General features: G+C 47.5%; 1 protein-coding gene and 1 long non-coding RNA gene across 3 annotated transcripts in view; one reads left to right on the forward strand and one right to left on the reverse strand.

Moving 5' to 3' along the window:
- Positions 1-14558, reverse strand: part of PLA2G4E (phospholipase A2 group IVE) — a 59791-nt gene that overhangs the window by 29339 nt on the left and 15894 nt on the right. The window contains exon 1 of one of the 2 annotated variants that reach the window (XM_088797156.1): positions 5220-5317. The exons of the other annotated variant lie outside the window; for it this stretch is intronic. Within the exon in view, the coding sequence (XP_088653282.1) occupies positions 5220-5315 (96 nt within the window). The 5' untranslated portion in view covers positions 5316-5317. Of the gene's footprint in view, positions 1-5219; positions 5318-14558 lie in introns of those variants that run through there. 2 annotated transcript variants of the gene reach the window in all.
- The window catches only part of LOC141570597 (uncharacterized), a 53480-nt gene that overhangs the window by 22461 nt on the left and 16461 nt on the right, over positions 1-14558 (forward strand). The gene's annotated exons all lie outside the window — the stretch shown is intronic.

A 14558-nucleotide genomic window follows, 5' to 3' on the forward strand; every position in this document is an offset into this window, starting at 1 on the left:
CCGGGCCCTGGAGGACTGTCTGGGCCCCGGGAGACCGCAGGCACGGAGGCGAGGGGTTTTCTCCTTGCCCCACTCTCAGCCAGCACACGCTGCAATAGCGACAGCGGCAGGCCTGTTCTGTTCATGTATTTCCTGTTTGGATCTCGGGACTTGAAGTCCCTTCCCTGAGAGTATTACCCAGGCCGAGATGAATCTTTCACCCCCGCTCCCAGCTCATGCCCACAGCAGAGCTCCTCCAACCCACCAAATGACTATATTTATAGAGGCCTCCAAACGAGAAGCTTTACACTCTACACAGTCCACTCTGTGTTGCTAAATCACTGTGTACCTTTTAAAGAGGATACAATTCTTCTCTATTTAAAATAATATTGGGGTTTGGGGAAAAACATAAAAGGATGAAGAAAAAAAGAGTCCCCATAACCTTACCACGCAAAGATGATCACTATTATCTTTTTGTTTGTTTGTTTTCTAAATGTTATAATTATTTTTATTTTCAACTCAGACTGTCCACAGATCGCTCATCTGCCTGGGCTATTATCAGAGATAATATTGGTAATAGTTAGCATCTATTGAATAGTTTCTATTTGTCAGATACTTTTCTTAGTTTCTGATCCTCATAAACCCTTTATAATAAAGGTGTTACTATCTTTTAAAAAAAGAATTGTGATATAATTGACATATAACATTGTAGTAGTTTTAGGTGTACAACATGATTTGATATATACATATAGTGATTAATCACCACTATAAATTTAGTTAGCATCCATCACCACGCATGGTTACAATTTTTTTTTTTACTTGTCGTGAGAACTGTTATCATTTTGATGTCTGTCCTTCCAGCCTCTCCTGGGGCTTAATTCTAATCAGCAACAATAGAATGATTGTTGGGAAGGCTGTTACTTAGTCCCTGAGATAGATACCAGAGTATGTAAGTCAATTTTAGGGTCTTTTCCTCCTCTCTCCCCAACAGCTGCCTGAAAATCAGAACAAAAGCCAAACTGACTGGCATACATAGTCTCAGGATTCCTTCTGTAAAATTAACTCTGAAATATTGAATATCTTCATGGTCAGTAACTTGCTCTAACAGGATTCTTTTTTGAGCCTTGTAACTTGGGCCAAAGACCACCCAAACCACATCTCCTCTGGTTCTGGAAATATGGCTGTGGCCTTTGGCCGGACTGGCCCTGAGCAGAGCAGGCTCCTCACTTCTCATTCCCCACCTGGGCAGAGCAGTGTCCTGGTCTGATCTGGTGAGGAAGGAGGAGTCCGCTTTCACCTGGGACAGCAGTTCTGGCAAAGCCTGTTCCTGTTGGCCCACTTTCTCAGAGGGCATCTAGAGGGCTCCAAGAGGGGAGCCGCCCAAGGCCTCAGCCAGGCAGGGGTCAGCCTTTAGAGACATTTCAGAGTGTTGAAGTGCTCTGAACCCAGGGCCATGGTCCTTCTGGTCATCACAGCCTTTCTCCTGCCTCTAGGAGAGGCTGCCCTTAGCTCTGCCCGGTTCTCTTGTATCTTCACTGGAAGGGAATGAGCCTTCACAGCTTTCTGCAGGAACTCACTTGAGGTCTCCCAGCCCTCCAGGTAAAGCTCTTTGCTGACATCTAACCCTAATACCTTCTAATGAGGTCGACCATTTCTGTCTACTCCAACTCAGCAACAATAACCACATCAGCTACCACCCGCTGAGTGTTTGCCATAGGCTAAGTGTTGTGCATAGACCCTCTTTTACATTTTATCTTGCTCAAACCTTACAATGCCCAATGAAACAGTGCTTATTAGCCTTACTTTACAGATGGAGAATCTGAGCCTAAGTTCTTTGACCCCAGGTATTCCACTGGAATCAGAGGAATCCTAATTTGAATCAAATTCTAATTCTTAAGCCCGTGCTCAGAACCACAACTTTACGGTCACCTCACTTGAACATGGCCTCAACGGGCATAGAGAGAGGTGCTGCTTGCCCACCTCTCTTCTTCCTTCGTCTTTTGCTCTTAGTAAAATCTATTTTCCTGATGGATTCTTCTTTTTACCCTGAATTTCCCCAAAGCCCCAAAATAACCCCCATACTCTGGCTATCTTTCCACTTGCAGCATGCTATGGACTCATTCCACGATCTCTCTCTTTTTTAACCAGCCAGAGCATATCAGAGCTGGAAGGGTTCTGGGAGAAGTTCCCATCTCTCACAGCCACAGAGGGCTCCTTGGGGTGTACCTTGAACCCCAGAGCACACCTTCTAGGCCAGGCATTTGCAACACAGACCCAATTTCAAAGCTCTCTACCAAGTTCTCTTATATCTCCCAGCAGGGAGAGAGAGCCTGGCAGGTTTGAGAGATAGCCCAGAGGGCCATGCCTGGAGAAAGGAAAGCTGCGGGGACGTGCGACTTGGGTCTTGGGCCCAGATGATTCCAGGAACCAGGTCTGTGAAAAATTACCTTCTTGGTTTAAAATGAATGTACATATTTTGCTCTGGATAGAATATGCTCAGTTGGAGTCATGCTAGAGATAAGCAAAAATTCATGACCCCAGCAGTAATTGATACACAGTAGAAAGATGCAAAAGAACAAAGCACCATGGCTGAGACTGCCGATGAGAACTGGAACCAGAAACCGGCAAGATTATGGAACCCAAGTTTATGGGGTAGCTTCCGGTGTGCTAAGGGTAAAAACGTCAGGGACTTTTTCTTAGCACAGGACGCTCTGTCTGGGTATCAGGGTGAAAGCTGAAGTATCTAACGACAGGCATGGTCAGGCTCCGTGCCAGCTGGGCTGCAGCTCTGGAGCAGGGACAGGCATGAATCCTGCAGTTCATGGGGGCGCTGGGGGACCCTGGGGGGAGGAACAGGGAGCACTGTGGGTGCTGGAACTCCAGGCTCCAGTACAGAAGGGCACCTAGACACTTTAACAACAAGTACAGCTGTGTGTGGAGGACAGCTGGAGAGCAGTTGTCTGGGACACCACTTCTCAGGCAGCCGATACACATGACTCTAGCCTCCTCCCCAGCACTGGTCCTTAGGGCTGATCTTGCCAGGACTCCATTTCACTGGAGACCCCCTCAGGACAGGGAGCTCTTGCCAGCTCATATGGAAAAGATGTAGCCCCTTGACTCTGAGGATTAGCTATGATGCAATCCAATATTACCCTTCCCCAACCCCTCACTTTATAGATAGGACTTTTGGGAGGGAAGTTGGAGAACACAATTCATTACCCTCCTCTAGTAAGCCAGGTCCTGTCTGCAAACTGGGCACATTGCATCTGTTCTCATCTAGCCTTCCACCTATGCTCTGAGGAAGGTCCTATTATGCCTGCTTTGCAGAGAAGACTGAGTTTAGAGAGACTGCATCTCACACAGGGTCACACAGCCCAGAAGTGGCAGGACTCAGGTGTCGGTCTCCCTGACTGAAGGGCAGCATGCTTTCCAACTATGTGGAGGCTGGCCTTCACCACGAGTTAACCAAATCAGCTAAAATCTTGATCTAGGTCATGCCCTAGACTAGTACACAGCAGAGACAAAAGCAAAACCCTCAGCTGTCAATTCAGGACTCTCCCTACACCCTAAGAATTTATCACTATAAATCAGTCAGAAGAATATTTAGTTACAGATAGTCTCTTAGGATCGGACTCCGAGGTGAAGCTAGGAGTAGGGAGGAGAGTCAGAAGTGCTGGGTGTGATGTCCATCCGTGGGTTAGGCATACCCTAAAAAACCAGCCTACAAGGTCTGAGCTACTAAAGAGGGGAAGACAGCTCCCAGGGAGCCTGTGGGAACTCCCCTCCCCAAAGCTTCTCAGAGCAGGCCTGGCTGGTGATGCCACCTCCTCCTTCCCAGAGATCTGGGTGGATCCAACAGTTCCTTGCAACACCTATGTCAGAGCTCACCCCAGCCCGGTGATAGCCCAGTGATAGCATACATGGACCTTTGCTAAAAGGAGACCATTGGAGCAGGACGTTATTGGACAGCAGAACATTTCCCAGCTCGTCTGAGTCTGAGCAACATCCCAGACCAGGAGTCACCTGCAAGGAGCTACTATGGCTGTTTTCCTTTTTATCACCCAGGCTAGGTGAGGGGTCAGGGCAAAAAGTCACAGCTCCAACCCTCCAGGACCTGAGGGGGACAGACACAGTTTTCAGTTGCTTTACTCCCCACTTCCAGGTAAGCTCTGTCCCTTCTGTGGAGGTCTCTCCCGGCCTGGGATCCTGGAGGCTCAGTAAGACTGGAGGGGAAGGAACAAGGAGAAGGACCACCTCCTCCATGAAGCCTTCTCAGATCCACTCTTCCCTTTCCCAGCTGACATTCATTTTTCCTCTTCTGTGCTCACTAGCCACTTATTAATTCTGGAAACCATAGATGTTTACAAATGTGAAGGCTTTATATTGATCCTCCTATGATACCCCTGTTACCACAGGAGATGCACATGTCTGAGCCTCTGAGGGGTTATTTAGCTGCTAAGTAAAGTGTCCACATGGGCACAGCCCTGAAGGCCATGGCTATCCTGGCCAGAGCAGCGGGGCACCAGCCTATGCAGCACGGAGCTCCCCTCCTAGACTCCTTGGAGACTGAGCAGGGTCTCTGTCTCCCACCCCAAAGAGACAAAACACATTCAGGGCATCATTCATTCAGTGACTTAGCATGAGCGGAATGAGGAGTACGTTGCTGACAGCCCTGGCTATGGCGTGTCTATAGCAAATTAGAAGAGTGAGAGCTGATGGGAAAGCTGGGGCCAAGCTAGTCCAGAGCCCTGGCAACCTAACCATGAACCTGGGGTCTTTCTGCAAGGCTGAGAGGAGTTAGAGAGACCCAGAAGTGTTGACCACAGACCCAGGTGAGAGGCTTCCTGGCTGATAGTGACAGGTTGGCAATGTCACTGATTCTCTCCAGACACTATGCCACACACTTACACAGTATGGCAGTTTAGGAGGTCGACAAGATAAATGCCTACTTACTGCTAGGTTAGGCTAAATGTGGACCCTCCCCTGGCAGTGCTAAGCCTGGCCCTAGGATAGCCCGGAGCCACTCCACAGTATCTTGTCAAGCCCAGGGGTAGCCACAGCTGGGCCATCCATCCTGGAACCCCAGCCCCAATGGGGCTAGAACACGTCCTCAGGTGCTACGTGGGGCCTGCCTCCGCTGAGTTGCTCCATGTCTCTGGAGTCCGTAGTGCCCCCAGCCTCCCTGAGTCTATCTCCTGCCCTCAGCTCCCAGCCCCACCCACCCAACACTGCTCCCTCACCTCCGAAGCGCAGGTAGCTGAGGGTCTGTCATTTTCTGCTTGGCATGGGTCTGGCAGGTAGTGGGAGACCCAGGCAGGTATCTGCTTCTTGAGCATCGTGGCGGCTCTCCAGCTGGGTGGTGAGACTGGGAATTTATACTCTGACTCAGAGCTCCACCCTCTAAATGCCTCTTGGCAGTGGCAGGGACTGCCCGGGAAGAGATTAAGGTGGATAAGCGGATGGGGAGCCCAGGCATAGCCTCTTAGTATCAATGGACTCTCAGGTCTTCAGATCTTGGAAATGCAGGGACCAGCAGGGGCTTTGGCCCTTGGGTCAGTGATCTGCTGCCCCTAGCTCAGAATGACCAGGCTGTCCACGGGAACAGGGGGTGGCAAGAAGACGATGCTGGACCCTCACAAATTTAGGATAAGCCCACTATCTTCAGCTTATTGAGGTCTTAGCTCAGAGATGCTCCTCTTGGGGGATGGTGCCTGCTCTTTTAACTCCACTTAGTGCCGTGGCTCAGAGTCCCAGGAACTGTGGGCAGGGACCTCATGGGAGGCAGGGACCATGGCCAGGGCTCCCAAAGCTAGAGGGTAAAGAAAGAAAATAATTGCCCAAATCCTTGGTGAGGAGAGTTGGTCAAGGGCAAGTGCCTCCAGCCCTCCGTCCTGAGAGGCCAGGTGGAGGGAGGGTGTGCCCAGGCACTGCCTGGGCTCAGGACAGCTTAGAGGACGCTCGGGTCCCACCCAGCTGATCCCTATCTCTGGCTTGGTAGCTGGCTTTCTTGGGGGCCTGGTGAGGTGGCTTCGCCTGCTCAGCTGCCCAGCTAGGTATAGTGGGAGTTTCCTGCCTGAGCTATTGCCTGGGGCCTCACAACCGGCTTTTCTGGCCCACAGATTAAAGTGTTTTTATGAAACTGAGGGTGAGATCTGAACACAGGGCCGCCTGGGCCCAAGCGCAGGGATGGCATCTGGTCAGTGGTGTCTGTGGGACCTCTTCCCGGACAGGTAGAGGACGTCCCTCACTCTGCTCCTCTCTGCTTGCCAGGCCCTCCAGAGGGGGATAGGGCCTTAGTTTGGATCCCACCCAGCTCACGTCCTTTCTTGCCCCTGCCACCTACTCCACTGCCAAGGACACAAACTCAGCACCCCCACTCTTCGGTGGACTCTACTAAGTTCATTTTAGTTGTGATCACGTACTGCGTACACGCTAAGAGAGAAAATCCCAGACTTGAAGTTGCTGACAGTCCATCTGGGGAGCCAAATGCTTCCAACCTCTCAGAGGTTCAGAGGTGCGAGCCTCCTGTGGTAACAGGGGTATTCTCAGAGGAGCAATACAAATTCTTCACATTTGTAAACATCTGTGGTTTCCAGAGCTAATAACTGGCTAGAAAGCACAGAAGATGAAAAACAGATGTCAGCTGGGAAGGGAAAGAGTGGATCTGAGAAGGCTCATGGAGGAGGTGGCATCTGAATTGGGTCTTGGAGGATGAATAAGATTTCAATAATTAATAAGAGGTGGGAAAGGCGTGAGAGGAGGACAGAACAGCATGAGCAAGAATGGAGAGGCCAAAAAGCAGGGTATGCTCAGGTCTGCAGGAGGTCTGGTGTCAGAGTAGTGAGTTGTATGGGAGGAGATATGGGTGGGGGCAGTGGAGAGTGGGACATGGGGTGGTAAAAGTTGGGCAGAGAGAAGGGAGGCTTTGTGAAGAAACAAATCTGGAGAGACACATTAGGGTCCAATATTTGTGACCCTCAAAGGCCATGCTTTAAATTCAGACTTATTCTCTAGGCAATGGGGAGCCATCAACGGTTTTTTTGTTGTTGTTTTTGTTTTTTAAAGATTTTATTGGGGAAGGGGACTTTATTGGGGGATCAGTGTGTACTTCGAGGACTTTTTACCAAGTCAAGTTGTTGTCTTTTCAATCTTAGTTGTGGAGGGTGCCGTTCAGCTTCAACTTATTGTCCTTTCAGTCTTAGTTGTGGAGGGCGCAGCTCAGCTCTAGGTCCAGTTGCCGTTGCTAGTTGCAGGGGGCGCAGCCCACCATCCCTTGTGGGAGTCGAACCGGCAACCTTGTGGTTGAGAGGATGCACTCCAACCAACTGAGCCATGTGGGAGCTAAGCGGCAGCTCAGCTCAAGGTGCCATGTTCAATCTTAGTTGCAGGGGGCGCTGCCCACCATCCCTTGCGGGAGTTGAGAAATTGAACTGGCAACCTTGTGGTTGAGAGCCTTCTGGCCCATGTTGGAATCGAACCGCAGCCTTTGGAGTTAGGAACATGGAGCGCTAACCACCTGAGCCACCGGGCCGGCCCCAATCAACGGTTTGTGAGCCGTAGAGTGAGTGACATGATCAGAGTTGAACTTTAAGAAGGCCATGCTGATTGATGCTGTGGCCGACCCACCTTACAGCACTGCAGTGTCATGAAAGTGCTAGGGTGAGGGGTATGGTGAGGTCCAGGGGACCTGCTCCCCGAGGATCCCATTTGTCTCCCCATTCCCTCCACTCGCCCATCCTTCCCCCATGAAATAGGTCTAGGGCAAGTCCCAAACTCCAGGGCCTTCTTCAAAGCCTGGAACTTGATCCTCTTCTCATGAAAGGAGCCCAGCCACAAAATACCCACCTCACCCGGTTCCACCCACCTCAGGGGGTGCACAGAAAATCTAGCTCTCTGCGCCTTGTACTTGCTCACTGCACAGAAACGCCACAGGAGCAGAGCCTTGCTGTGGTTGGATGAAATCAAATTGAATAGGAGGCCAATGGGAGGTGGGGGAAGGTTTTTTCCTCCGCACCCTCCACATAGCCTCTGAGCTGAGGGAGAGCTGGTGCAAGGGCAAACTGAGTGGACAATGTACCAGCAAGCACTTAATGAGTGCCTGCTGTATGCCCATCTGGGTGCTGAAGGCTCACGGCAGGTTTTGAAGGAAACACAGAGAATGTATGATCTAGTGAGGGGGAAGAGGGGCGGGATTAAGTAGTAAATTGTCCAATGGGGGCTCTAGGTGGGGCAGGAGGGGGCAGAGGACTCCACTGTGGGGATGGAGGCAAGTGGGCTGAGAAGGCAAGGCATGCCGGGCAGAGAGGCAACGTCCACACGATGGAGGGAAGGGTGCCTAATCCCCTCTTCTAATTCAACGTGTCTCCAAATGAACATATAATTTAAGTAAAACCCTGTTCTTAGTACACACCTGATGTTCTAAGTCAAGGCCCCTCTGTCCCTGCCCCTAGAGTTCCTTTATATGGAAATTCTGAAGCTGTCTCTACACATAGTGGAAGGGACTAAGTTCCTTTTTCACCCAGCACCCTCTCCTCCCTGAGGAGCGAGGAGTCTGAGGCCTGTACCTCCAGCTGTGTTTGGGGGCTTGTTAATGGCTCCCACTGATGGGATGACCAGGACCTGCCTCTTGCCCACAGTGTCTTGGCCTCAGCACTGAAAGTACATTCCTCTCATTGGCTCCGCTGGCCTCTCTCCCCTGCAAACCCAACACCGATGAATTCTTCACCTTTCCTCTTCCACAATGCCTCAGGTACCTGCTCCTTCCTTCCTACCCTCTCAGCAGCATCTCTCCATTGGCCTCCTGTGCCTCTCACGGATTCACCTCCCGTACACCTGGCTGGCCAGTGAACTTTGTAACCACCCCCTTCAACCTGTCATTCTCCTGCTCAAAGGTGTCTAAGGCTTTCCCATTCTTGCCAACACAGTTTAGTTTCTAAAACCTTTCATAAACCAAGGAGAGCCTAGAAACAGCCCTATGTGTATATGGAATTTCAGTCTGTGATGAAGGAAGTATTTCAAATCAGTGGGGAAAGGACAGGCTATTCATTATTGAAAAAAACTAGCTTACCATTGGACTAAAATAAAGTTAGATCCCAACTTCACAACTACACAAAAATGAATTCCACAGATTAATTATCTATTAAAACAACATTATGGAAGATTTAAAATAAAATATTAGAGACTATTTCGATAATATTGGATGAGGAGGATCTTCCTAAACAAAGTATAAAACCTAGAAGCCAATAGGGAAACATATTGCCAGGTTTGAATATATAGTAATATGAAACTGCAGTAAAGTAAGAGACGCATAAGCACAGTTCCACCTCCAAAATATACTCCAAATTTCCTTCTCTTAATAAATATCCATGGATAACAAAATCACCCTTAAAAAATAATGGTAAAACGGAGTCCTTGCCCTACCAGATACAAAGATGAACTACAAAGCCACACTAACAAACAGTAAGTTGTTGATGCAAGAACAGGACCAATGGAACAAAACAGGAGTCAGAGACAGACCCTGCTATTTAAGGGAATTTAATATATGATAAAATTGGCACCATAGATCAATAAAAAAAAAGAACAAACTGTTTAATAGATAACATGGGCATGAGTGACTCATATACAGCATCAAATAAAAAAACATCCCCACTTAACCCCATATAAAAAGATGGGCCATAAACAGATCAACACGTGAAACAAAAAACTATAAAGTTAATAGAAGACAATGTAGGAGAATCTATTTATGATCTGGGGGCAAGAAAGATTTATTTTAAAAACATTTTGAAACCATAAACCATGAGGAAAAAAATTCTATAGTCGATTACATAAGAATTAAGGATTTCTGTCAACTAAGAACACACAGAAAAAGTTAATAGGTTGCTAGCTGACAGAATGACAGAAGATATTCACAATGCATTGGCAAATCACCAAAGGAGTAATATCTAGTATATACAAACAATTCTTACAAACTCCAGAAGGAAAAGACGGCCACGCCAACATACAAATGGACCAAAGATTTGAACCTGAAATTTATGGGAGGGGAAACCCAAAAAGCTAGTAAACTTTTGAGGAAATGCTCAAAATCATTGATAGTCAGGGAAATTAAAACGACAATGAGGTTTCACTACAGCTAGAAAGCACGGAGAAAGTTGGATAATGAATGGTTACCTTTCTGTGAGGAGAGAATAGGACAGGATATGTGGGCTTGGGGAAATACCAACCACGAAGGCAAGCACAGGGCCTACCCAGGGCCAACAGTCATAGAGGGCTGTGCCTCAGCCCTCGCATTCGGGTGAAATGCTTTTCCCTCTAGCTGTTCCCCAGCTTCACCGCCACCGCTGTAGTCCAGACCATTATCTTTATTCATCTCAACTACTGCATTAGCCTAACCGGTTAATGGAACCTCTGCTTCCACTTTTGCCTTCCTATAAGCCATTCTCTACAGGAGAACAATAAGTGATTTCCTCGAAACATAAGCCAGATTATGGGACTGCCCCGATTAAAACACTCCCATAGCTTCTTGTTGCCCTTATTTTTTTTGCTATGGTCCTGTGTGGTCTGGCTCCTCCCATGTGTTCTACTCCTTCCCTCATGCACAGGTTCGAGCTACACTGGCCCTCTATGCTTTGAACATGCAAATTCTTTCCCACCTCAGGGAGTTTGCACTTGCTGTTCCCTCCCCTGAAGTCCTCGATCTCCCACTCTGCATAGCTGGATCTTTCTTATCCATCATTGCTCTGCTCAAACGTCATTTTCTCCAGCAGCCCTTCCCTGACCACCTTCCACAATGTCTGCCTTCCATCCACCAATGTGCATCCATACCACTCTTGTTATTCATTTCATGTAATTGATCATATCTTGAATTATCTTGCTCATGTTTTCTTTTTGCCTCTTTCCACCAGACCATAAATAACCCTTTTCAGGGCAAGCACATTGCTTCTCTTGTTCGTCAGCTGGAAACACCTACTGCCCATCAGTGAAGGAACGGTTAGATTAGTTATGGCATATTCACACATTGAGGTATTTCACAGATGTCCACAGGAATGAAATGGCTAACATTTATTAAAAGTTTAGAAAGTGACAGGGACTATTCTACATATTTTATATTACCTGGGAAGTAGATGCTATTATTCTCATTTTATAGAAGCCTTGAGATATGGAGAGGAGAAGTAACTGGCTCCGAGTCTCCATGGTAAGTGACACGACTGGGATGAAAGTCAATCTGGCCCCAGAACTTCTGGCTTGAACCACACAGCCTCTCAGGATATGTTACTGTCCTAGAAAACTGTGATTCCCCATCATGTTTCTCAAAAGCTTCTTTAGGCTACGTTCCTTGATAAATAAAGTTAAATTTCTTAAAACAAACACGCAATGAGTAAATATAGCTGCACAAATAAAGTAAAACAGACATCACTCTTCAAGGGATGGGAGAGAAAAATCAACCATTGAAATTAATATGTCAAGATGTCTCAGAACTTCTGGCCAACAAACTATCCATGACTCTATTACATGATGACAAAATATATCATGTATGGCCTGACCTCTAGTTTCAACGAGATGGTAGGTTTTATTTTCCAGACCCTGATTCCCATAGCAAGACTGCCTAGAGCCTTTTGCACACTGAGTTTACTCTGTCACTGGTCACCTCTGTGAGGATGATATTGCCATTGTCCCAAACTGGATTGAACTTGGTATAGTGGGTTAAGGGGCTAGACTTTGAATTTTCATAGACCTGGGTTTGAACCCTGGTCTGCTACATATTAGCTGCATAAACTTTAGTAAATTTATCCCTCTAAGACTGAGTTCCTTCATTGGTAAAATGGGAAACATAATAGTTCCGATCTCATAGGGTGGTTGTGAAACTAAATGAGGTAAATGGTCTTAGTATGTGGCCAAACCTTAATTAGTGATGAATTTACTGTAAGAGGTGTGATGCACAGGACAGTAATATCAGAGACACAAAGTTGTCATCTCTGCCCCCAAGGAGCTTACAGCCTACGTTGGGTAAGACAGGAAGGTAATGCAAATCAGCTCAAGATGATCATGTCACATATGATGAGAGGTGTGAAAATATGCTGCTCAGAGAGTGTGACCACCCACAGTGGGGCAGGTCAGAAGAGGCTGCCTGGAGTAGGAAGAGCCTGAACTTGACTTTGAAGGAAGTCTAGGGACCTGATGAATGAAGAAGCAAGAAAGGGCACCTTTGTCAAATGAGACAGCATGAGTAAAGGTATCAAGTCTCACAAAGAAGATTAAAGAAGCTTCCGGATATCAAGTGCAAGAATTATGTTCTTTTGTTGGCAGTGGTGATTCACAGAAGGTTTTTGAGCAAAGAATGTTTAAGAAAGAGAGCAAATTCCACTCCTACAGGTAGAACAGGTGACCATCAGCACTGGTGGTTTGGGTGAGCTGGAAGGGAGGTGTGCTTCCTTCATCAGCTTTCTGTGGCTCCTGGGGACAAGCCATGGCCTGCAAAAGGCACTTGACAAATGCCTCTCCCTCTTCACCTGTGAGGAACTGCCACTGGGTCTCAGCCTATCCAAATGGCCTATAGCCTCCGAGGGCCCCCAGCACCATGCAGATTCTGCCTTAGATTCTCCAGCTGTCACTCTGGGCCCAACGGAATGGGGACCAGAAAGATAAATTGGCATATCTGTGGAGGAGGAGGGGGAGGAATCCAGAGCAGGGACAGTGTCAGAGGGAGATGGTGCGAAGCAGGGCTGCAGGCTCCATTCATTACTTCACTTTGCCTCCTTGGCTGGGCCAGGCCACAGCAGAGTCCTGTCCATCTGTGTTTGGGTCGGGCTAAGTTGACACAGGCAGACACTGCCTTTTCCTCCGGCTGCTTTGCAGGGGGGGATGGGCCTCTTGCTGAATGTGAGGCTGGATGTTGCCAGAGGCTGAGTAGAGCAAGAGTCACCTGGCCATGGATTCCACACAGCACCAAGTGCCAGCAGCAGAGGAAGTTACATTGGTGGAGAACATTCACTGAACACTCACGAGGTACCCAGCACTGGGCTCTGATTCTGGAGAAATTGAGTCTGAACAGAGACATCTTGCAAGTAAGGGACTCAGGTTAGAAAATACCCTCTTCTGAAAATCAAAGATTTATCAAAAGTTAAACAACAAAAAAAGATGAAATGTGAACATTTTAACCTTTGCAGTTTTGTCTTATGTTTTTGTCCCTGTAGTCCCTATGGTCCTTTTTCCCTCAAACTGGCCCCTGGCCTCTACTGCCCAAGGAAGGAGGCTGCCTTCGAAATACAAAGAGAGAAGTTAAATCTTGGCTTCTGAATTTCTCCAGGCTTCAGTTTTCCTATAAACAATAGATATGGAAAAATACTTTGCCAGTCACTTATCCTGTTGTGTGCGCCTACTGCCCCCACCCCACAGTAAAAGTTTGGGATCCCAGAGACTTGGGATCCCAGATTGGAGAACACATGCGTCCTGCTTCCCACTGACCTCTGGGAATGCAGCCTCACAGAGGTGCCCTTTGCCTGCCAGAGGGTAGAGGGAAGAGGCCTGGGCAGACTCATGGAAACTCTCCAAGACTGCCTGAGACATCCCAGAAGTCAAGAGAGCAGTGGGTCTGTGGGAAATGGTGGGGCTGTGGGAGCCAACAGTGAGAATTGCTCAGCCGGGGTTGCTGGAGGCTGAGGGAATGCCACATGAAGGGGTGTTGGCAGTCAAGTAGTATGATTGCACTTTTGGTAAACTGATCATTTGGTGAACTGACTTTCATCTTTTTACTTTAAAAATCAACTTTTTAAAGGTATAGTTTAATACAATAAAATGCACCCATTTGATGAGTTTTGACATATACAATTGTGTAACCACCACCACCACAATAAAGACATAGATCATTTCCATCACCTCCAAAAGTTGCCTCGTAGCCCTTTGTCATCAATCCCTCCCCTTTCTGCTGGGGCAGGGAAGCTCTGATCTGCTTTCTGTTGCTGTAGATTAGACGTATCTTTTCTAGAGCTTCATTCAAATGGAATCATCATGTTCAGTTTTTTCTGGCTGACATCTTTTGTTTAATGTGAGGTTTTTGATATTTATCTATGTTGTTTTATTGAGTTTGTTCTTTTTAATTACCGTGCAGCTATTCCATTGTAAAAATATTAGTTTGTTTATCCATTCATCTGTTGAAGGATAAAGCTGTTTCCAATTTTTAGCAGTTATGAATAAAGCTCCTATAAACATTCACACACAGGTTTTCATGTAAACATAACTTTTCATTTCTTTTGGGTAAATACTTAGGAGTAGAATGGCTAGTTCTCATTGATTTTTACAAAGTGACTCGGAGCTGAGAGTGATGTCATATCTGGCTCATTTGACAATCCCAGTCCCCTGGACAGAGCCTTCTGTCCTTGGCTCTTCTCCATTCTCCCTCCTTTCTCTCATTTTCTTGTCTTTCTCTTCCCTCATCCTACTCTCTCCTGTTGGTTTCCCTTTTGCCTTCCATCCCACAGGCCTTTCCTGCTGAGCTTGAGGGAATCCACAGAGGAGTAGTGGTAATGAAACCCTTTGTTTGGTCCAAGACTGGCTGACCAAGCACTGCCACCAATCTCTGCCAG

This window comes from Rhinolophus sinicus, chromosome 3 (assembly GCF_057876585.1).
Source record: "Rhinolophus sinicus isolate RSI-liver-muscle chromosome 3, RSI-T2T, whole genome shotgun sequence".
Taxonomy (NCBI): Eukaryota; Metazoa; Chordata; class Mammalia; order Chiroptera; family Rhinolophidae; genus Rhinolophus; species Rhinolophus sinicus.